This window comes from Oryctolagus cuniculus, chromosome 9, assembly GCF_964237555.1.
Source record: "Oryctolagus cuniculus chromosome 9, mOryCun1.1, whole genome shotgun sequence".
NCBI lineage: Eukaryota > Metazoa > Chordata > Mammalia > Lagomorpha > Leporidae > Oryctolagus > Oryctolagus cuniculus.
Genome location: NC_091440.1, coordinates 16,687,455 through 16,712,013, shown reverse-complemented (window position 1 = coordinate 16,712,013; position 24,559 = coordinate 16,687,455). Strand labels below are relative to the sequence as shown.

The following is a 24,559-nucleotide window of genomic DNA, read 5'->3' as shown; positions in this document are numbered from 1 at the left end:
TGCCACCTATTCCAGCTAGCGCTGTAGGTCAGTTTCATAAAAGGCTCCTGAGAGGGAGATTTTTGTAAGGCAAAACAGTTTGTATGTACTGATAGTTCAGCATAACAGGTTTTTAAATATAGCATTTTTCAAGTCCCCCTGGAGTGAAATAGCTCACTTATAAATCGGTTTTGTTATCATGCCTTTGGAAATGAGACATGTAAATTTAGCTCTTCAAATAAGACTGTCAACAAGGAGGGGAGCCACTGAGATTATGTTTACATTATTCTGTAACTTTAGCTTTACTTACGCAATATGGAACCCAGGATGCTGGAGAAGGTGGCTGTTGGTAATGAAGTTGGGAATCAGGTGTGTGCCCAGCTCCTTTTTCCTCACAAGAGTTACAGAAGTGGAAATAACAGAAAGCAAAATATCAGCTGACAAGGGATTCTGCCATAAGCACCTGGGCAGGCCTCCAGGTAATTTTTTTTTTTTTTTAAAGATTTTATTTATTTGAGAGGTAGAGTTAGCGAGAGAGATAAAGAGAAAGGTCTTCCTTCTGTTGGTTCACTCCCCAAATGGCTGCAACAGCTGGAACTGCGCCGATCTGAAGCCAGGAGCTTCTTCCCGGTCTCCCTTGCTGGTGCAGGGACCCAAGGACTTGGGTCATCTTCTACTGCTTTCCCAGGCCATAGCAGAGAGCTAGCAGCCAGGACTAGAACCGGCGCCCATATGGGAGGCCGGTGCTGCAGGTGGAGAATTAACCTACTGCACCACGGAGCCGGCCAGAGTCTCTTAGCTGATACTCTGAAGAGGAGCCAGCCAGAAAGCTCCATGGAATTGGTACCCAGGCCAATTTACTTCTCCTGCCTTCAGGAGCATCTTGTAGGATCCTCTGAATCCACAGGAATGATCTAGTTCCCCAAGAGTAGGCCGCACCTAAATCCTGTATTTTATCAAACAAACATGGACAAGTAACAAAGGGAGGATGCACAGAGGGGAGAGGAGGGTAGGTGATCCCTTAGTAGCAATGAATCAATGAATGGTGCTGCTGGGGAAATACTCTGGGTTTTGCTGGGACGTCTAAGAGGATTAGCATAGGTATGAAGAACTCAAATGAGTAAGAGCAGAGACTATCAGTGGGTAGCTTCAGGCTTATTTGGAACTCTGTGCAGAGCTCTCCAAAGATGGACTGGCTATCTTTTGAGGTAAGGATTTCTTTGTTGCCCTGCAGATTTAGAAGATGGCCTGAGGAAGTACATGATGGAACCTTGTAAGGGAGGCTGGCACATATGGGTTCAGGTGGGACTTGGGTAAACTTATGTTTCTCAGACTTATCAGCAGAATCATGATTTCCCAAGTCCACTTCAGACTCTTCTGGGGATGAGGTTCCAAATGGTACTGAGGCTGCTTCTAGCTCCCATTCTGTATGATTCTAGAGTATCTGGATAGTTTAAAAATATATACGATTGCTATTTATCTATTAATACATAATGGAAACAAATTATTTACATTCTTAACTGAGTTCCTATAAAAGTAGTCATTTTTAGAAAAAAATATATACCCATGGATATAAACATATATACCCATGGACATCATGAAATAGAATTAAAAATATTAACAGTACAAATACAGCACAAGATTAAAACATACGGTTTAAGATAAACAATTACAGTGCAACATCCATTTTAAAACAGTAGTTAAGTCATAAATGGACTTAGTTTTTATTATTCAGAGATAACCAAGTCTTTTTTTTCTCAAAACAAAACAATAGATTTCTCTGATTTTAAATAATTTTATAAATAAGAAAATATGGGTGCACATATAGCTGGAATTGGATATGGATGACTTGATAAACATGGAAAAGGACCAGCTAGTTAGATACTTTCTATGAGATTATCTGGCAGAACATCAAATTTTAACTGGTAAAAATACAGTGTTTTAAGCAATCAAGAAAAATGAATAAATACTCAATTGTCATTTCTTACATAAATTAAACTTATTTAAAATGCATGTACTTAATGAGATTTTTAAAACTGAACAGTATGTCACTGATCTAATAAAACTTCCACAGTCTTATCAGTAGCTCCACACTTCTCCAGCAAGCGGCAGGTGTCTTGTCATACTTTCATCTTCTTATAAAACCAGTGCTAGAGTTCATCATGAGCTAAAACTGTAGGAAGGGAAAGTTTATTTAGTTCTTGAAATTGTAAATATAAAATTAGCTTAAATGTCACCAAGGTGAGTGATACAGAAAAAAGCCAATGTGTTGTCCAAGGGCCCTTTGTTCTCCCAGTATCTATATGATTCATTCTGTGACATGAAACAAGCACTTTGTATATGCTAGTATCTATTATACTGCATCTTAACTACCATTTTTCCTCCTAGAGTGTCAGCTCCTATGACTATGTGTACAAGGAACGTATTACTTCTGCTATCTGTAGTATCTAGCACCCTGTCTGACAATGGAGGCTTTGAGGAATACTAGTAGATTACTTCCCATGCTCAAAGTTGTGATCTTCTATGATAGTGGGACAGAGCACTCAGATGCAGATGTGATACAAACGTGAGATCAACTCTACTGAATATTCTTACAGACCAACATGGTTGCTTCTCCTTCTGCATCACTGAGCTGTCATAGACTGATTCAAGAGCATTGAGAACTCTAAGTTTTAATTTGACTGAAAATATCATTTTAATTCATCCAGTTACAAAATTCAAGATGGCAGAAGAAGCTTCACTCCTCACTACATCCCACTATAAAGATAATAAGTATAAAAGAACGTAACAACAGAGATGAGGGAAGTGGTTATGAAACCCTGTGAGAGCACAGTTACCAATAAATTTCCAGAAATGGAAAACAGGAGAATACTGAGACATAAAACCACTTTACCCCCAAATATGGGGCTGGGCCCAACAGTTGCCTTTCCTGATGGGGGAGCTTGAGAAAGCCTCCTAACAGAGACAGCCATTGGGTAGTGATTCAGACCACGAGGCAGTTAAGTGACAGCCTGTCTAGAAAATCTGCACATGTTGGCGCCTGAGTCTTCTGTGTCCCAGAGAGAAACTGATAACGTGCTATTTATTCCAAATAGAGAAGCCTGTTTTTGAGAGAGGAATGGATAGTGAGAGAGAGGCAAAGATTTTTGAAAAGGTCTCAATGCTCTTGAGTAAAGCACCCTCACTTGGGACTCTGGTGGTGGTGTATGGGATGGGCTTTGATCTGTTCCTTCTCCATACACCTACCTAGAGGAAAGCCTGCCAGGTGTATAGCATGCCTAAGTACTGACAGCTACCAGTTAACCCTCCCACTCAGGGTAGAAGCCTGCTGGAGAAATGCATGCTCATTACAGAGGAAACCTTTGTCAGCTATCGATATTGAAATCCTTCATTAAACACAGAAACAGTTAAGGTCTCCAGGTATCTGAGAGTGACCAACCAGGGCATGATGACTTACTTGCATTTTTCTTCTTGCTTTCAAGCTGATCTAACAGTTGGCGTATCTCAGTGTCATACTCCACCCATTCTGGGATAATCCTGGCTGCAGCTTTTAGTTTGGGTTCTTTTGTTTTGGGATTATTGCACTAAAAGTTTAAATAAATTTGTTAATGAAAAACCATGCTACAGGAAGCGTTAAGGAAATACTTGAGGACATTCCTGTTACTCGAGCAAATAAAGTACATTTTGTAAAAAGCAGAGCCCTATGAGTACTTGAAATGCTAGAAGCTTAAGTAGACAGGATTGAGGAAATGACAAAATCACAAGTTATATATTATTCTTTGCTTATATACAAATACTATAAACAAATTCAAACAGAAATCCTTGAAAGACATTCTGATTGTTCATAAAAACTTGTCAAACAGTTCAGTACCCATGCTGTGACAGAGCTCCAGTTACATTTCCACTCTGTAAGGTAACTCAGCAGACTAGTCTGCTTTACAGCCACTGCGGAAACGCAATGGAAGCCAAAGCTCAGTTCTCACAGTTCCAATTCCACATTTACTAATAATAAGACCTGTACATGTCACAAAAATATACAGGGATGGATATACCTTAGCTTTCTTCACCTGCAAAAGAAATTAAAATAATCTCTACGATAAGATAACCTCTTATTGTTCCACCATCTAATACACTTTCAGGGGAAATTAAATAGAGGTTAAAAGGCAAATCCCTCATGGTTGATAAAGATCTGATGCTGGAGGTATCTGAAGGCGTGGCTGACAGGATTTGCTGACGGGAGCTATGAGGAGAGACATCAAAGATAACCCCAGTCCCTTTGGCTTGAGCACTGAGAGGATGCAGTTGCTCTTTCCAAGACAGAAAATGCAACAGGAAGAACATAAACTTCACCAAGTTGCTAAGGCACCCATTTGCTATTTCTAAAATATTAATACTGAAAGTAACTTGAAGCCCATTTTTTGTGAGATATTTTCTCAACTTGAAAATTAGTCATGAGCCAGGAACCTATTGTTTTAGTCCTTTCCTCACCAAATACTTGCAGTTTATCCCATGTTGGATTTCTTCCCTCAGTGATACATTCCTGAACTGAGTGGAAAACAGGATTTTTAATTTTTTTTTGCAGAAGTTAACTTTACAGGCAGTCTCCTATAAACTGCAATTATGTAAATACTTTCTCTTTAATTGTGGCAAAGGAGCCAGCATTGTGGCATAGCGGTAAACCCACCACCTGCGATGCCAGCATCCCATATGGGTACCATTTTTTTTTTTTAAGATTTTTAATTTATTTATTTGAGAGGTAGTTACCAACAGTGAGAGGGAGAGACAGAAAGAAAGGTCTTCCTTCCTCTGGTTCAATCTCCAAAAGGCCGCAATGGCTGAAGCTGCACCTATCTGAAGCCAGGAGATTTTTCACGGTCTCCCAAACGGGTACAGGGGCCCAAGGACTTGGGCCATCTTCCACCACTCTCCCAGGCCATAGCAGAAAGCTGGATGGGAAGAGGAGCAGCTGGGGCTAGAACCAGTGCCCATATGGGATGCTGGCCCTGCAGGTGGAGGATTAACATACTGTGCCACAGTCCTGGCCCCTGGGTACCAGTTTGTGTTATGGCTGCTCCACTTTAAATCCAGCTCCCTGCTAATAGCCTGGGAAAACTGGCAGAAGATGACCCAAATGCATGGGCCCCTACCACCAATGTGGGAGACCCTTCAACCTGACTTATCCTTGGTCATTGTGGCCATTTGGGGAGTGAATTAGCAGATGGAAGATCTCTGACTTTAAAATAGATAAGTTTTTTTTTTTTTAAATTGTGGCATAGCTATTAAAATAAAAAATATGTTGCCTTTATTTTGTTATGCTACAGTGTTTTTGATGCTACAGTTTTTATCAATGATTCCCCATTTTTAAAAATTTTCATTTATTTGAAAGATAGGAAGAATCTTCTATCTTCTGCTTCACTCCCTAAATGCCTGCAATAGTGGGGGTGGGCCAGGCTGCAACCAGGAGCATGGAATTCCATTTGGGTCTTACCTGAGCCATTACCTGCTGCCTCCCAGGGCATGCATTAGTGGAAGCTGGCATAGGAAATAGCCAGAACTCAACCCAGGCACTCCAATATGGGATGTTGGCATCCCAAGTAGCCTCTTAACTTCGTGCCACAATCCTGCTCCTACATGTGGTTCCTAACTGGGCAATCCTGCCCTTCAAAGTAGCTCTGGCAAAATCTAGAGAGTTTTGATTAACAAGCTGTGGCTTGGGGGGGGGGGGTGCTAGGAGGGATACTGCCTTCTAGTGGGTACCAGCAGAGACACTGCTGAATATCCCACAGTGCACAGGACAGCCCCCACAGCAAACTCTAGCCCCAAATGCCAGTAATGCCAAAGTTGAGAAACCATGCTTGAAACAGAGTTGAAATTGTATCATGACATTCATAAACACATACATTAATACCAATCAGTCATGCCTTTGACATCGTTTTTAGATAATTTCCTTAAGATTTTCCTGCATTCTAATTTTTCACAAGAACCTGACCAAGACTAACATTCCCTCATTTTTAAGTGTTTTTGAGAGAGGAATGCTTATTCTGAACACCAAGATCTATGCAGAAGTAGCTGTCCACGTAGGAAAGACCTTTCTCAGCTTCTGCACATTTAGATAAGGCCATATGACCAATTCCCACCAAGGAGCCAAGCCTTTTTCTATAAAACTATAAAAGAGGTGAGGGAATATGGCCCAGCAGTTAAGATGCTCCTTGGACACCTGCATTCCATATTAAAGTGACTGGGTGGTGGAGTCCTGGCTCCACTTAAGACTCCAGCTTCCTGATAATGCTATCCTGGGAGGCATCAAGTGATGGCTCAGGTCCTTGGGTCTCTGCCACCTAGCTGGGAGACTTGGATTGAGTTCCAGACTTTTGGCTTCAGCTTGGTCTAGCCACAGCTACTGGTGGCTTTAATGGAGTGAACCAGTAGATGCAATATCTCTTTCCACCTTTCAAATAATTTAAACATTTAAAAAATGAAACTATGTAATTTAATATTTTCTAGTAGCTACAAATAAAATGGTAAAAAGGATAGGTGAGATAACTTTAATATATAAAAGGTTATTAGTCAACATGTAATCAATATAAAAATTAGTTATGCTATATTTTTACATTTAAAAAACTGTACTCAGTCTTCAAAACTTAGGGTGTATTTTATACTTTATAGCACACCTCACCCAGGATAGCAGTATTTTAAGGCTTTACAGCCACATGTAGCAAGTGGCTGCTGTACGGGAAGGAACAGATCCAGATGATGATGGACCCCACAGGTGTATGGAAAGAGGTTCCAGAATCACCAAGCAAGGGGCCTGTGCCCACCTAACTGTATCCATCTAACCTGTGGCTCCTTCATCTCTGGGTCCTATCATCATTTAGACTCATCTGGAGCTGGATAGTTACCAAGCCCCTGTAAAAATTCTGGGTATTAGGTTTCTAATAGCTACTTAAGTGTGCTACATGGAATTCTGGAGTCTGTTACAGTAGCTAATGTTAATCTAAATACAAACTATCCAGGAGACCAATCTTACCACTATGTGACACAACTTTATTTGTCAAAACACAAATTTAATAACATCTCAATAGTTATATTCAGAAATATTCTTGAATTTTCCTTATGAAATTCCTTTAGTCCACTCTCAATGCCATTTCTTTACTTTTTTAAAAATTTGTTTATCTTGAAAGGCAAAGCAATGGATCAAGAGAGGGAAAGACAGAGATAAATATTTTCCATTTGCTGGTTCACTCTCCAAATGGTCACAACAAGTAGGAGCCCAAGCAGAAGCTAGGAGCTCCACCTGGGTCTGTTCTGTAGGTGGCATGGGCCCAAGTGCTGCTGTTTTCCCAAGTGCATTAGCAGGAGCTTGATCAGAAGCTCCTGGGACTCGAACCAGGGTTCCAATATTGGATGCCATTGCAGGTAGCATCTTAACCCACTGGACCCTGATTATTTTTATTTCCATTACATTCTTTCACTTATGATTCTACTGCAACATGTTTGATGCTACTTTTTTTTTTTATATATAATAAATAAACTTTATTTATTTTAAAATTTATTTTCAGGCAAGCATTATGACAAAGTGGAAAAAGCTGCCACCTGTGGTACCAGCATCCCATATGGGTGCCAGTTTTCGTCCCAACTACTCCACTTCTGATCCAGCTCCCTGATAATGGCTTGGGAAAAACAATGGAAAACGACCCAAGTGCTTGGGCCCTGCCACCCTCGTGAGAGACCTGGATGAAGCTCCCGGCTCCTGGCCCCGGCCTGGCCCAGCCCTGGACATTATGGCAATCTGGGGAATGAACAAGAGGATGGAAGAGCTCTCCCAATCTCTCTCTCTCTTTTTCTCTGTATGTGTGTGTGTGTGTGTGTTTCCCTCTCTCTGCAATTCTGCCCTTCAAGTAAAATAAATCTTTTGTAAAAAAATTTATTTTCATTTTACTTGAAAGGCAGACTTACAAAAAGAGAGAGACACAAAGAGAAATCTTCCATCCTCTTGTTCATTCCCCAAATACCCACAAGCAGCCAAGGCGGGGCAAGGCCAAAGCCAGAAGTCCGGACCTCAATCCAGGTCTCCAACATGGGTAGCAGAGACCCAAGCACTTGAGCCATCATCAGCTGCCTCCCAGGGTGCACATTAGCAGGAAGTTGGAATTGGAAGCTGAGCCAGTATTCGAACACAGGCACTCTCACATGGGATGTGGGCAATGCCAAATGATGTCTTTAACTCCTGTACCAACACCTGATGCTACTTTTTAAAATTTATTAGGGCACATGTAGTGAGCCAGCTCTCCCCCAACTGTTAATTCACTTCCCAAGTGCCTGAAATGTCTGGGGCTAGGCCAGCCTTTTGTTAGGAACCAGCAACTCAATTCTGTTCTCCCACATGGGAGGCATGGATTCAAGTACTTGAACCATCACTGCTATTTTCATATCTGCATTAGCAGGAAGTTGGATTTTTATATCTGGGTAATTCCCCTATATTTCATTGTCCTGCCTCCTTATTTTAATCAAAATTATACAAATTCTAACATTTTGATAGTTTATTCTTCAGTGAAGAGCTTATAATTATTCTATACTTAAGTCAGCACATAAAAAACAATAGTCAGAAAAAGAACTTTATTATTTTGTTATTAAAGATAATATACTGAACTATAAGTTCTAGATGGCTGTACAATAAATTAGCTTGAAGTATTTATATTTAGGAGACAAATAATGGCATAATTTAATTGCTTAAAATGAAAATCTAAGAAAAATAATTTCTGAAAAATAAGGAAGAAAAATAGATAATTTTATCTACTTAAATTATCCAAAACATATCTTTTGGGAAAGATATTGTCAAGAGGAAAAAACTGAAGATACTAAGATAACTTAATCTATGAACACTTTTGGCCAGCTCATGGTGTTTCTTTCAAGACTCTGTGCAGGAAGAGTTTAACAGCAGCCTGAGACTGTTGTGTTGAGAGAAGCCTACATGTAAGGCTAGTCCTTGGCTGGCCTGTGGGAACTTAGGCTTGAGGAGGGTTCCGACCATTCCCTGGTAAGAGTGTGCCTTGCTGTTTGGGCAAACATTATGGTTAATGCTAAACACCTCACTCTCTGGGCTTCAGGATTTTGGTATGTGCTAGGCAGAGGGTGCTTATATGGTGAACAGACCCAATACAAGCTTTTGCTACTGGGTTTATAACATGCCCTCTTGAAAGGTAATATTTCCCACATATTGTGGGATGTCTGATTGCTTGAGGAATTAAGCCTGTCCTATGTGATTCACACAGAGATGACTCATGGGATTTTGCATCAGGTTTTCTATTTATCCCATGTACCTTTTCTCTTTGCTGACTTTCTTTGAATTCTTTCATTATAATAAACTACAACCATGAATACAGCTCTATTTTGTATTACACAAATCTTAGCAAATTATCAAATATGAGGGTGGCCTCAGGGGCCCCCTGATACAGCACTCTACTTGATAGCTATGTAAATATGTAATAGACTGAGCATTAGGAAAAATGAGGTAGTATGCATGTTATTCCATTTGTAAAACAGAAAATAGGAGTGGGTATTTGCCTAGTGATTATGATGCTGGTTATGACGCCCATATTCCCTACTGGAAAGTGTGGGTTCCATTTCCAATACCAGCTCCTGACTCCAGCTTCCTGGTAATGCAGACCCTCAGAAGCTGTGATGATGACTCAAACAGTTGGATTTCTGCCATACATGTGGGGGTCTGGATCAAATTTCCCACCTCAGCGCTGGCTCAGCCTGGCTGCTGTGGGCATCTGGGATCCATCTGTCTCATTCTCTGTCTCAAAAACCAACCAACCAACCCACAGAATATATTTCTATTTGTACATTTCCCTATATGCTTATATACAAACGAGATCATAGGCACTCACCAAATCAATTGTTTTGGCTCTTTGTTTGGATTCATCATCACACCAAGTTTCACACCACAGCCAGTCTTGAGGAAGAGATTTAATGGCAACTTGGTAAATCATGTTATTGGGAAGATCCTATAGAAAAGAAGGATTTACACATAAAAGGATAGATACTAGAGTTGGAGAGGGAAAAGTTGAAGATATTAAAATTGTAAATGGGTCATAAAAATGCAGATCTGAGGTAGGTCTGCATTTTAAGCTTTAGATGCTCAACATGATTCAATCAGCTCATGTCCTAAATGAACCCATGTATTGGTACCACATCTGCATCACCCTTAGACTTCACTGCTAGCCTCAGGGATGAACAGGGAAGCCCAGAAACCCATCACTTAATACCCACCCTCTTCCCGACCCCAGTGACAGCCTCACTATCTTTATCTGCCTCAGTCACCAGTACAATCTGTGGAGTCTGAGGTCATCTTTCATCTCCCTGTTGGAAACAATGCTCCATGAATATTTTCACATTCCTCAGTGTTCAAGGATTTCCATGAAAACACTGCTGGGCCCTGTACCCGCATGGGAGACCAGGAGGAAGCACCTGGCTCCTGGTTTTGGATCGGCACAGTGCGCCGGCTGTAGCAGCCATTTAGGGGGTGAACCAATGGAAGGAAGACCTTTCTCTCTGTTTCTCTCTCTCACTGTCTAACTCTGCCTGTAAAAAAAAGAAAAAAAGAAAGAAAACACTGCTGACATTTGGGTTAAAAGATGCTGACTTGAAAATGAGCCTATGTTAGTCCTGTGGAGAGATTTAAAGACCTGTGTCCCCACCTAAAACTGCTTATATTGGAGGGGTTACCCTTCCCTTCCTCTCCCCACAGAACATCTATTTGCATTCCAAGCAAAGGGCATACTCTCGCCCAGAGGGCCTGCAGGGTGACTGCATTAGCTGTCCTATGTAAGCTCTGAGTCATAGCTTCAGGGATCCTCAACATTCCCATTAAACATCATGCTGGAAGTTCAGGCTTCCAGTCCTAGCAATAAAATAAGTAAACAAAAGATACATAGGTTGGAAGTAAGAAATAAAACAATCATCATTTGCAAATAACAGGACTGTTTACGCAGAGTATCCTAAGAATCAATGAGGAAAAACTCCTGGAAACAATATGCAATTGTAGCAAGGTGATAAAATCCAAGATTAATAGACAAAAGTTAGCTGCTTTTCTGTATATCTGCAATAAATAATTGGAATTTGAAATTTAAAAAATCATTTACATTAGCACTAAAAAACAAATAATTTGATACAAATTCAAAAAAGTATATTCCTCTGTGGAAAACTAACATTCTGATGAAAGAAATCCAAGGTGACAGATATAAATGAAGATTTATTCCATATTTATGGTTAGGAAGATTCATTATTTGTAAAGATGTCAGTCTTCCCCAGTGCTATCTATGAATTCAATACCATCTCAAATCCAAGTCCTATCAAGTTATTTTTGTGGATACTGACCACCAATTGAGCTTACAATTTATATGAAAGGAAAAAGACTGATTTGTCAATACTGAAGAGAAATAAAGTCTCAGAACTGACTCAAACAGACTTAAAGTCTTACCATAACTGTTACAGTAATCAAGACAATGTAGTACTGGCAAAAGATTACACAAATGGATCAATGAAACAGAATATATATTCTGGAAATATGGAAATCTAAGTACTATCTGCTTTTTTTTTTTTTTTTTTTTTTTTGGTATAAGCACTGCTCTAAAAATGGTGATTACATAATAGAAACTATTCCTTCTGATACTCTTAGTTCCTTGGAATACTTTCTTAAAAAACGTGGTATACCATCTTATTTGAGTCACTTACTCACATAAGTCCTATCCTAGACCAAGTCTTCTAGAATTTCCATTTCATGGTCTCCTCTCTGACAAATTCAATTTTCAGCTCACTTAATTGAATACTCAGATATCAATATCCTTTAATTCCATAGTATCTCCAATCAACAGGATTTGATTAAAATCTCATTATTCCTCTTCTACGAGTTTTATGGGTCTAATCCTTACTAGATTTTGATCTATTTTGAGTTAATTTTTGTACATCATGTGAGGCAGGGGCCCAACTTTTTTGTGACTTTCAATTGGGAAATAATTTCATGGATATAAAACCAAAGCAACAATAACAACAACAAAAATAACAAATTGGATAGCATCAAACTTTTATGCATTACAGGACACAATCAAGAAATCAAAAAGACAACCAATGTAATGGGAGAAAAATACTTGCAAATCATTTATCTGACAAGATTAGTGCCTAGAATATATAAAGAACTTGCAACACAGTAACAAAAAGATAACCAATTTAAAAAGTGGTCAAAGGATTTAAATAGACGTTTTTGCAAAGAAGATTATATAAATGACCAATAAACATATAGAAGGATGCAGTGTCACTGACCATTAAGAACTGCAACTCAAAACCATCATGAGAAACCACTTAACATCTACTAGAATGTATATAATACAAAAGATGGGCAATAATAACAGTAAGAAAAGATATGGAGAAATTAGAGCCATCAAATACACCTGGTTGGAACATAATATAACATGTTGCCTTTGGAAAACAGTTTAGTGGGTCTTCAAGAAATTAAACACGGGGTAGGTGTTTGGTTCAGTGCTTAAGTATGCCCTATACTTCAGTGCCTGGGTTTGCATCCTGGCTCCATTTCTGATTCCAGGTTCTGGACAATGTACACCCTCAGAAATCGCAGATGATATCTCAAGTACCTAAGTTCCTGCCACTCATGAGATTTGAGTTCTGGGCTCCTGGTTTCAGTCTGGCCTACCCCAAGCTGTTGCAAGATTTTGGAGAGTAAATCAACAGATGGAAGATCTCTTTTTATCTTTATCTCTCTTTCACATAATTAAAAACAATTTTAAAATAAGTTAGTTATCCATGACCTAAGAGAACTGACAACACATGTCCAAACCAAATTTGTACACAAATGTTTATAGCTCCATTATTCATAGTAGCTAGAAAGTTGGGAAACAACCCAAATATTCATTACGTGATGAGTAGATAAATGAAATGCTGGGTCTATACAATGGATATTTGTATATAAAAAAACTGAAGTACTGATACATGTTACAATATGGATGGGCCCTGAAAATACTGTGCTAAATGAAAGAAGCCAGACACAAAAGACCTCATAATGTATGATATCATTTATGGGGTATGTAAAGACTAGATAAACTGATAGAGGAAAAAAGTAGATATTTGGTTATATAGGAATTAGGGGAAAGTGTAAGGGGGGAATGTGTGAAATAAGCACCCAAGAATGTGTGAGAACAGAATCAAGTCATAAACAAATTTATCTGTAAGAATCAATGTTCCCCTTAAGATTCATGATCGTGAAGCTAAAATGAAAGAACTTAGCATGAGATGTGTGTGTTTCACCAGCAATTCTGAGTTTCATGAATCAGAGACAATTTTCCCTGTCTTCTAGCTGAAGGTTTTAAGGCTGTATTTACATTTATTTTTCTATATGGAATTTCTATTTGTACAAGCACTATTTGTTGAAAGAACAATTTTTTTAAAAAATTTTTTGACAGGCAGAGTGGACAGTGAGAGTGAGAGTGAGAGAGAGAGAGAGAGAGAGAGAGAAAGGTCTTCCTTTGCCGTTGGTTCACCCTCCAATGGCCGCCGAGGCCAGAGCGCTGCGGCCAGCGCACTGCGCTTATCTGATGGTAGGAGCCAGGTACTTATCCTGGTCTCCCATGGGGTGCAGGGCCCAAGCACTTGGGCCATCCTCCGCTGCACTCCCTGGCCACAGCAGAGAGCTGGCCTGGAGAGGGGCAACCGGGACAGTCCGGCGCCCCAAGCGGGACTAGAACCCAGTGTGCCGGCGCCACAAGGCAGAGGATTAGCCTAGTGAGCCGCAGCGCCGGCCTTGAAAGAACATTTTGACTCCACTACTATTGTCTTTGCTCCTCTATCAAACATGACTTGATTAAATGTACATGTGTCAGCTCTCTGTTCCATGGATCTGTTTGTCAATACCACTTTGCCTTGATTACCACTGCTTTACAGTAAGACTTCAAAGTCTGGTAATATTACTCTTCAATATTAAGTTGGCTATTCTGAGTCATTTCCTTTCCCATGTGAACTTTACAATCAGTTGGTTAACACAAAACAATCTGCTTTAGATTTCCATTGAATTTTGGGTTGTAAAGTAAGTAAAAAGGACATCTTGATAGCAGTGAGTCAGCCTGTCCATGAACATGGAATATCTTTTCATGTGGTTGGTTATTCTGGGATTCCTTTCATCAGATTATAATTTTCCTCATATAGACATTGCACATATTTGGCTAGGTTTAGACCTAAATATTTTGGGGGATGTTAATGTAAATGGTACTGGGTTTTTAATTTTAAATTCTTCTTGTTCATTGCTGGTATATGAAGGCACTTTAAAAAGTTTGTGGAAAAACAGAATTAAAAGATCAGTTCATGAGCCGGCGCTGCGGCTCACTAGGCTAATCCTCTGCCTTGTGGCGCTGGTACACCTGGTTCTAGTCTTGGTCGGGGCGCCAGATTCTGTCCTGGTTGCCCCTCTTCCAGGCCAGCTCTCTGCTGTGGCCAGGGAGTGCAGTGGAGGATGGCCCAAGTGCTTGGGCCCTGCACCCCATGGGAGACCAGGAGAAGCACCTGGCTCCTGCCATCGGATCAGCGCGGTGCGCCGGCTGCAGCGCGCCGGCCGCGGCAGCCATTGGAGGGTGAACAGCAAAGGAAGACCTTTCTCTCTGTCTCTCTTTCTCACTGTCCACTCTGCCTGTCAAAAAAATAAATAAATAAAATAAATAAATCTAAAAAAAAAAAAAAGATCAGTTCATTTTGGTTCAAGAAACTTGAAAAATCTATGCATAGTTTTCCATAATATGCATTTTCTTTGATTGTTTTGAAGATCATTCATATGCATGGATTTCAAAAAAAATTTTATATCCAAACTTATCTTTTAATTCCATTTTCCACAAGCCTTTTCAAGTATGCCTATGCAATGGTTTGGAGGTTGAACACTCCCGAAGAGTCCACAGGTTAAAGGTTTGGACCTCAGTGATTCCAAGATGACTGAATAGAGAAAAGTACACTGATTTTTATACCAGGAACATATCAGAAGAACAGGGGAAAGTCTGGATTCCTGGAAGATAGTTGGTGACAAGTTTTCAGTGAAAAGTATATGGAAAGATTGTACAGACACACAGCATCTTGTGGGACACCACCAGCAACTCCTGAAGCTAGTGGCTGGCAGAGATGCTAGAGGCCATCTTCCCAGAATGCAGTGAGAGGAGTGTGCAGAAGCCCGTGTTTCATTGGTGATCTTACCTGGGGAAGAGACTCATGGTCCCTGCTGATTTTGAGTCCAGGCAAACTGGCAGGGAGCAGGGTGCCTACTTAACTATGAACAGAGGCCACATTGCTTTCTTCCCCTCCCCACAATAAGCTGCCCAGTGACCAGTGGGAGAAGTGTCATCTTCTCAGAATAAGGTGAGTAGAGACTGCAGCAGGCCACATGCTTCTGGTGGATGTTGACAGAGGGAGAAATCCATGGTCCCCACTGATGTTGAGCCTGGGTAGACAAGGTGGCAGACAGGGTGCCAGCCTCACTGAGAATGGTGGGTAACCCAACGAGGGTAACTAGTGGCTGAGGGCTGTCTTCACAGAATGAGGCCAGTGGAGTCTAGTCTGGAGAGTTGGTGGGGGCAGGGTACCTCCACTTCCCTCCTCCCACCAAAGTGCTAGACTCAGGGATGAGGCAGCTCTCTCTTTGGACAGGGAGGCTTACAGGGCACAGAATGGATTCCCTGCAGCCTGTGACTATGCGATAGGCTGGAAATAGGGTGCAGGGTGTGGCTGGGTTTTTGGGCAATTACTGAGCCTGACTCCAGAAGCTCAGAATTTCCTGAGTGCCAGGAATGGACATTGTGGAGGGATCCACACTCACACTATGGAATACAGATTCTTCGTGTGGTTCATGCACCTCAGTTAGTAGGGGTTCCAGCACAGAGAGGTTCATGTTGGCACAGAGAAGGCATAGACAGTGATCAGTTACACCAGCCAGGGAATCATCTCTCCCCTACTGACGACAAAGGTGAGCTACCTTGCATAATTTGGGTGTTACTGTGGACTTTTGCCTCAACCACAAATTCTGGCCAGAGCTCCCTGGTCCTACCTAGCATATGCCTCTGGATATCCCCTGAAGGTATGGGCATCCCACTACTCCCAGAGGCATATTTCTAAGAACAAGGACTTCAGAGGAAATATCAGCAAGTGTTTCTCCAGATGCACAAATGTGAATGTAGTAATACAAGAAACATGAACAAAGAAAGACAATATGACTTTCTAAAAGGAACACAATAATACTTCAGTACTAGACTGTGAGGATGAGGACACTCATGAAATGCCTGAAAAGAAACTCAAAAGAATGATTGTAAGATTACTCAAAAACAGAGAAGCAAACTGAAATAAATCTGTGAATGATATGGATGAGAAATTCTGCCATGAGAGACAGAAATGCTGAAGAAAAATCAAACTGAAATATTAGAAATGAAGAATTCAAGATGTCAAATTAAAAATACAGTGGAAGGCGTGAACACCAGATTCAGTGAAGCAGAAGAGAGAATGTCTGAGCTAGAGACAAAGCTTTAGAAAAAATCTCAGGCCACAAAAAAAGAGAAGAAGAAAAAAAACATATAAAAACTGTTCAGGATCGATGGGTTACCATCAAATGACAAAATATATGTGTCTTAGGCATTTCTGAATGAGTGGAAAAGCAGAATTACTTAGACAAGTTATTCAGTGAAATAAAATTACCTAATTACATCACTTAATTATTAAACTACTCAAAAACAATAGAAAGGAAAGGAATCCTCACAAAGTCCTTCTATCAGGCCAGTATCACCTTATTTTCAAAACTCAAAAAAGATAACAAAAAAGAAAGAGAACTATAGTCTGATATTCCTGATGAACACAGATGTAAAGATCTCAATAAGATTCTAGATAATTGAGTACAGCAACACATCAGAAAGATCATCCACCTGGATGACATGGGATTTATCTCTGGTATGCAGAAATGTTTCAGCATACATACACAGATCAATGTGATATATCACATTAACTGATGAATAAAAACAATATGACAACAAGACTGTCTCAACAGATGCTGAGAAGCATCTGATAAAATACAACATCCTTTCATGATAAAAACTTTAAGCAATTGGAGATAGAAGAAATGTATTTTAACAGTAATAAGGCAATATATGACAAAACCACAGCCAACAGCATATTGAACGGGATAAAGTTGAAAGCATTTCCACTGAGATCCAGTTCCAGACAAGGATGCCCGCTTTCACAGTTGCTATTCAATACAGTTCTGGAAGTTTTAACCAACTTCAGGCAAGAAAAAGAAATCAAAGGAATACAAGTTGGAAGGGAGGAAGTCACATTATCCCTGTTTCCAGATGATATGATCCTACATAGAGGAAACCAAATGACTCCACTCAGAGAGAACTGGAACTCACAAGAGAGATCAGTAAAGTTGCAGGCTATAAAATCAACACACAAAAATCAATAGCCTTTTTATATAAAAATAATACAATGGCTGAGAAAAAACTTGAAGGATCAGTCCCATTCACAATACCTATAAAAATTTGAATACCTTGAAATAAATTTAACTAAGGATGTGAAAGATGTCTGTAATGAAAATTAAAAAACATTAAAGAAACAGAAGATGACAAAAAAGGAAAAATGTTTATGTTCATGCATTCAAAGAATTAGTATCATCAAAAAGTCCGTATTACTGAAACAATTTATAGAGTCAATCAAGATATCAAGTGCATTCTTCTCAGTTCTAGAAAAAAAATGATGCTGAAATTCATATGGAAACACAAGAGACCCCGAGTAGCTAAAGCAATCTTAAACAACAAAATAAAGCTAGAGGCATCACAAAATACCAGATTTCAGGACATACTACAGGTCAGTTATCATCAAAACAGCTTAGTCCCGGCACAAAAATATACATGTAGACCAATGGAATAGATTATAAACTCCAGAAATTAATCCACAAATCTACAGCCAACTAATCTTTGATAAATGAGCTAAAATCACTCCCAATATCTAAAGGATAGTCTTCAACATGATGTTGGGAAAACTGGATCATTGTGTACAGAAGTATGAAACAAGACCTCCTACCTTATACCTTACACCAAAATCAACTCACAATGGATCAAGATCTAAATCTATGACCTGACACCATAAATTTCCTAGAAGAAAACATTGGCAAAACTCTAAGACATTCTGGCATTGGCAAAGACTTCTTGGAAAAGACCCGAGAAGCACAGGCAGTAACAGCTAAAATTGACAAATGGATTATATCAAGCTAAGAAGCTTCTGCATTGCAAAGGAAACACTCAACAGAGTGAGGAGGCAACTGACATAATGGGAGAAAATATTCGCTATCCATTTTTTTTTTTTACATTTTTTTTTGACAGGCAGAGTGGACAGTGAGAGAGAAAGAGAGAGAGAGAGAGAGAGAGAGAGAGAGAGAAAGGTCTTCCTTTGCCGTTGGTTCACCCTCCAATGGCCACCATGGCGGTGCGCTGCAGCCGGCGCATTGCACTGATCCGAAGCCAGGAGCCAGGTGCTTCTCCTGGTCTCCCATGTGAGTGCAGGGCCCAAGCACTTGGGCAATCTTCCACTGCACTCCCAGGCCATAGCAGAGAGCTGGCCTGGAAGAGGGGCAACCGGGACAGAATCCGGCACCCTGACCGGGACTAGAACCTGGTATGCCAGTGCCACAGGCGGAGAATTAGCCTATTGAGCTGCAGCGCCAACCTTCACTATCCATTTGATAAAGGATTAATATGCAAGATTTATAAAAAACTCAAGAAATTCTACAACAAAAGAAACAATCCAGTTAAGAAATGGGCAAAGGACATAATAAGGCACTTTTCAAAAGATCAGATGAAATGGCCAACAGACACAAATGACCAACAGACACATAAAAGGATGCCCAGAATCACTAATCAGAATAATGAAAATGAAAACCACAATGAGGTTTCATGTTACCCCAGTTAGAACAGCTCTCCACCAAAAATCAACAAATCATGTTGATGAGGATGTGGGGGAAAAGGTACCCTAATATAATATTTGTGCAAATAGAGACTAGTACAATCATTATAGAAGACAGTTTGGAGATTCCTCAGAAATCTGAATGTAGACCTACTATATGACCAACCATTCCATTCCTGGGAATTTATCTAAATGAAATAAAATCAGCATATGAAAGTTATCTGTACCCCCATGTTCATTGCAGCTCAATTCATAATAGCTAAGATATGGAATCAATCAGATATCCATCAGCTGATGACTTGATAAAGAAAATATGCTATGTATACTCTATGGAATACTACTTAGCCAGAAAAGGAATGAAACCCTCTCTTTTGCAACAAAATTGATGCAACTGGATAAAAATAAGAGTGGGAATGAAAGAGGGAGGATCTGTACAGATCAGCACACATTCCCACAGACTTATCTCTAAGAGTGAAGCTAAAAACTTGCCATGGGATTCCAAATCTCATTTTGCTGGGTGGCACTTATCCCATCTTACGTGATAAAGTGATCTTATTAAGTATGGAATTGATCATATGGATAGGACCATAAGTCAAATGGATCACATAAATAATACCAAGTGCCTGGTAATAACAATAGATAGAATTACAAAGGAGAGAAAGTTCCAACATGGGAAGCAGTCCACACAACAGACTCATTGAATGACAAGCGCCCTAAACAGCACTCTAATCTTCGAATCAGCCCCTAAGGCATTTGGATCTGACTGAAATTGCCATAAGAGCATTTCAGGCATGGAAAGCCAAGACATAGTGGCAAAAATGGTTCTGCATGAAAGATCTCTGTGAGTGTAACCTCAGTGGAAAGAAGGGGCCATCAAAGAAGGAGGTGCTTTTCTCTGAAGGGAAGAGAGAACTTCCACTTTGCATATGGCACTGTCTATAAACCAACAGATTTTGTGGACTCAAAAGGCTAACATAGCCTTGGCAGTTCATGTCAAGAGCCTCAGGTGATCACTAACATCATAAATAAGAGTGTCAGTTGTTAAATCAACAACAGGAGTCACTGTGCACTTGCTCCCCATGTTTGACCTCTGTCCTTAATGTGGTGTACTATGAGAATTAACAGTAAAACTTGTCTTCAAGCTGTATTTTATACTTTGTGTGTCTGTGTGGGTGCAAATAGTTGAACTCTATACTTAGAGTAGAGTTGGTATTCTGTATATAAAATCAATTAAAAATGAATCTTAGTGGAAAATGGAATGAGAGAGGGAGTAGGAGGTAGGATGGGAGAGGGGGTGGGAGGGAGGGAATGGGAAGAAACACTGTATCTCTAAAAGTTGTATGTTTGAAATTTGTATTCATTAAATAAAAACAAAAAAAAAACGGATGCAACTTGAGACCATTATGCTTAGTGTATAAGCCAGTCCCCAAAAAGAAAAATAGCATGTTTTCTTTGAAATGTGGTAATTAATAAAGAATACAAAAAAATAAGGATGAAACTGACATCTTATGATTTGATTATTGCTTTTAGCCCTTGTTTATACTCCTGTGGAACATGGTCTTTCTACTTTTACTTATGAATATTACGCTAGTAGTTCATTAAACTTGTAATTATAGTCAACTGAAATTACTGCAAAATTAAAGAAAAAAAAGAAGGTAGGAGGGAGGGCTGAGTGAATGAGGAAATTATATTTACCTTCTTAGTTTTGTTTCCATGAAATATATAAAATATGTGCTTTCATTAATAAATTTATTTTTAAAAAGTTTTGGGCCTGTAAGTATTATGTTAATGATGCTAAGTGGGTAGAAACAATCCAATTATGGTGTTGGTGTTTGGAGGTGTGGCCTTTGACAAGTGACTGGATTGGACTGGGTCATTACTGTGGGGTCCCTATGATTACATACTGTTGGCTTTATAAGGGACCACACAGATAAGCATAGACACATATGATTCTTCTTGTCATGTGATATGCTTTGCTGACTCTGGACTCTGTTAGCAAGAATGCTATTACCAGAGGCTGAATGAACTGGACTTGACGAATCCTTAGACTGAACCTTCAAAACTATGGGTCTCTTTTTCTTTCCTAAGTAGTTTGTCTAAGGTATTATAGTAATGAAAATTGATTAATATACTTCTTATAAGAAAATGATTGACTTTTGTATATCAACCCTATATCCTTCAATCATGCTGTAAGCCTTACTATCCCACAGAGTTTTTTGTGGTGGGTTCTTCTGGATTTTCTACATGGATGGTCACTGCCTTTTGCAAACAAACAGCTTTATTTATTCTTTTCAGTCTATATACCTTTTATTTCATTTGCTGGTCTTGTTGCCATTAACTAAGGCCTTTCTCTGGTTTAATTAGATAATTTGGTTTCTAGGTATAAGCTGAAATTATTCATGTGAGACCTAGTTTTCTTCTCTAACAGAGGTACTTAGAGTGCCATTAAGTTATCACTCAGAACTGTTTCAGCTGTTCCACATGATGTACCTCATTATTCAGTTTGCAGAGGCTAAGAAAAACAGCCTACAGTTGGAATATATATTCATGGGGAATGGCGACTGGGTGGCCTTCTTAGTCAGAGGCCCAGAAAGAGAAATATTAGAAGACAAAGACAAGGTATTTTTGGGGAAAGGCTCATGGATGAACCTAAAGGGGTGGTGAAACTGTCAAGATCTTTGAGTATATTAGACATAACCCAGTAAGCATTCAACAGAGGCTAGCACTAAATAAATAAGCAGACAAAATCATGCAGCCTATTGGTATATACCAGCCTTGATGATCAGCTACTGCAATGACACAGCACAACAAAAACATAAATGGAGTAGACATGATGGTAGAGATGGAAACATATGGGCCTGACAGTATGGGCTCCCAGTTACCAACACTGACATAGCTGTTTTTTAAAAAATTATTTTGAAATTTATTTCCATTTCATTTGAAAGACACAGAGGGACAAAGCTTTTCATGACACTGGTTCACTTACCAAATGCCCACAACAGCCAGGGCTGGGCCAGGCTGAAGCCAGGATTCCAAAACGTAATCTGGGCCACTATGTATGTGGCAGAGACCTAAGTCACATGCTTCCATGTGAGCCATCACATGCTTCCTTTGGGATGTACGTTAGCAGGAAGCTGGATTAGAAGTGGAGGAGGTGGGCCTCAAACCAGGTACTACGTTACAGGAGCAATCAGCTGTGTGGTGGCAAGGTGACTGCACTGGACCCTTCTATCCTGGGAGAACACAGATTTCTTCTAAACTGACGCAACCTACATAAACACATTGTGTACATGGTTTTGTTTTTCATTCACAGAAACATAACGCCATTACCCAAAGGATACAGTTGTCCACTGACACAAAATTCTACATAGTATTGTGTTCAACAATACTATGTGCACAACAATACTATGTGTACAATTGTGTACAATTTACAGCAAAGGTAGCATGGGAGAGGGCATATAAACATAAGACCCCATGATCCTATCATTTACTACACCATGTCGAAGATGTTGACTTGCCAGAGCAATGGAATGGTTTGAAGGCAAACCTCATCCTACAAGGGTGAGCTGCCATACTCCAGATACAGCATGATATTCCATCGGGGGTATTCAAAATATTCATGGAGGGGCTGGCGCTGTGGCACAGTAGGTTAATCCTCTGCCTGTGTGCCGGCATCCCATATGGGCATCGGTTCTAGTCCCTCTGCTCCTTTTCCCATCCAGCTCTCTGCTATTGCCTGGGAAAGCAGTAGAGGATGGCCCAAGCCCTTGGGCCCCTGCACCCATGTGAGTAGAACTGGAGAGAAAACAACACTGGAAATCCTACAAGAGAAAGAGGAACACCAGGGACCTGTGTGGAAGGTGTGGATATACAGCAGAAACATGAACACAATGCACATCTGCAGTAGCTGAAGTGGGTGGCAGTTTGGAGACAGAGGTGAGACCGGACTTCAGCAACCTGTGGTGATATAGCTGGAGGGAGGGCATGGTGTGAGTCTGGACTGGAGCCCTGGGGGCTAGCAGTTGCTAGTGGTTGTCTATAGACCCAGTGAAAGTAGAGGGGTCACATTTATGTCACCCCAGCTTTGCCACAACAGTGCCCACTGCCCAGGTGAGAAAGGGCAGGGGCCATTTTGGGTTTGGGCAGGAGCCGCAGAAGACTTGTGCACACACATAGCAACTGGCTAAGACAGGATGACATCTCAGTAGTGTTGGCAGCAGTGGCAGGGAGAGAGTAACATTTGGCCAGTGGCTCTTGTGTACATGTGTGATTCAGAGATTCTAGGGGAAGGAACAATCTGCAGTCCCCATTGACTTTGAGTCTGGCTGGGAGGTGATGGGGCAACTACATCGGATGATGAAGTGCCCACAGAATCCCAAGATCCAGACACCTAGGCGGGGTTGTCTTGGGGAACATCTACCTCTGTTGACTGGACAGGCTGGCAGGGCAGAGAGAAACCTCTGCACCCAGCAACTGTGGAGGCCTTGTGTGCTGAGACTGTGGGGACTTGGTAGTTACATGAGAAGTTGCAGGGTTTAGCTGGGTTTCTGCGCAATAACTGGGTGCGGCTCTACACACTTGGAGCTCCTTGGATGCCTAGAGCAGGTCATTGCAGCGGGAACTGTGCTCACAGTGAGGACTGTATAGATCATTTTTGCTGTTTATATGGTGGCACAGAACACACTGGGGGCTGACACCTGGGCATTGAGATATACTATATCCAACTTGGGTATTATCCTTGATACTCGCCCCACCCTGGAGCACTGAACAGAGCTCCCTGGCTACACTCAGCACACATTTTTGATATTCACTGAAAGTGCAGACATTCCACTAAGCAACAGAGGCATAGCTCAAATATGAAAGCCATCAGAGGAAAAAAGAATTCAACTCCACAAATGCCTAAAAACAAATCCAGAAATTCTAGAAACAAGAATAAGGAAGACACCATGACACCCCTCAAAGGTAAACAACAACATTTCAATATTAGAATGCGAAGATGGAGAAACTGAGGAAATGCCAGAAACGGAATTCAAAAAATTAATCACAAGATTACTCAAAAGCAAGCAGAAGCAAATCCATGCTAAAGAAAACCATACATAACATGAAAATTTTTCCCAAGAAATTGAGATTTTAAAGATAAATCAAAATGAAACATTAGAAATGAATTCAATTGATCAAACATAAAATGTGGTAGAAAGCTTTGACAGCAGACTTGGTGAGGTAGAAGACAGAATATCCAAACTGGAAGATAAATCTTTGGAAATCATAGTTGGACCAAAAAAAAAAAAAAAGAAGAAGAAAATACAAAACATAAAAACAATTTTGGAGATCTATGGGATACCATCAAATGACCCAACATATGGGTCTTAGGAGTTCCTGAAGGTGTGAGAAGAGAACAGAATAGAAAGCCTATTTAGTGAAATAACTACAGAAAACATCCCTAATTTAGAGAAAGAGAAAGGGACAACCAAGTAGAGGAAGCACATAGATCTCCTGAAAGACATGACCAGAAAAGATCCTCACTGGTACACACCATAGTCAAACTTTCCATGGTAAAACATAAAGATTCTGAAATGTGCATGAGAGAAAT

At 40.2% G+C, this 24,559-nt stretch overlaps 1 protein-coding gene across 7 annotated transcripts in view; it reads right to left on the bottom strand.

Moving 5' to 3' along the window:
* Nucleotides 1-24,559, bottom strand: part of UGGT2 (UDP-glucose glycoprotein glucosyltransferase 2) — a 249,271-nt gene that overhangs the window by 1,027 nt on the left and 223,685 nt on the right. For 5 of the 7 annotated variants that reach the window (XM_070048689.1, XM_008260110.4, XM_051850531.2 and 2 more), the window contains 3 exons: nt 9,873-9,989; nt 3,437-3,563; nt 290-2,152 (listed from right to left, as the gene is read on the bottom strand). Coding sequence is in view for 5 of the 7 variants with exons in the window: in XM_008260110.4 (XP_008258332.2) it covers nt 2,130-2,152; nt 3,437-3,563; nt 9,873-9,989 (267 nt within the window). In the remaining 2 variants the exon portion in view is untranslated. Of the gene's footprint in view, nt 1-289; nt 2,153-3,436; nt 3,564-9,872; nt 9,990-24,559 lie in introns of those variants that run through there. The other 2 variants (XM_070048688.1, XM_070048687.1) reach the window with 1 other exon arrangement.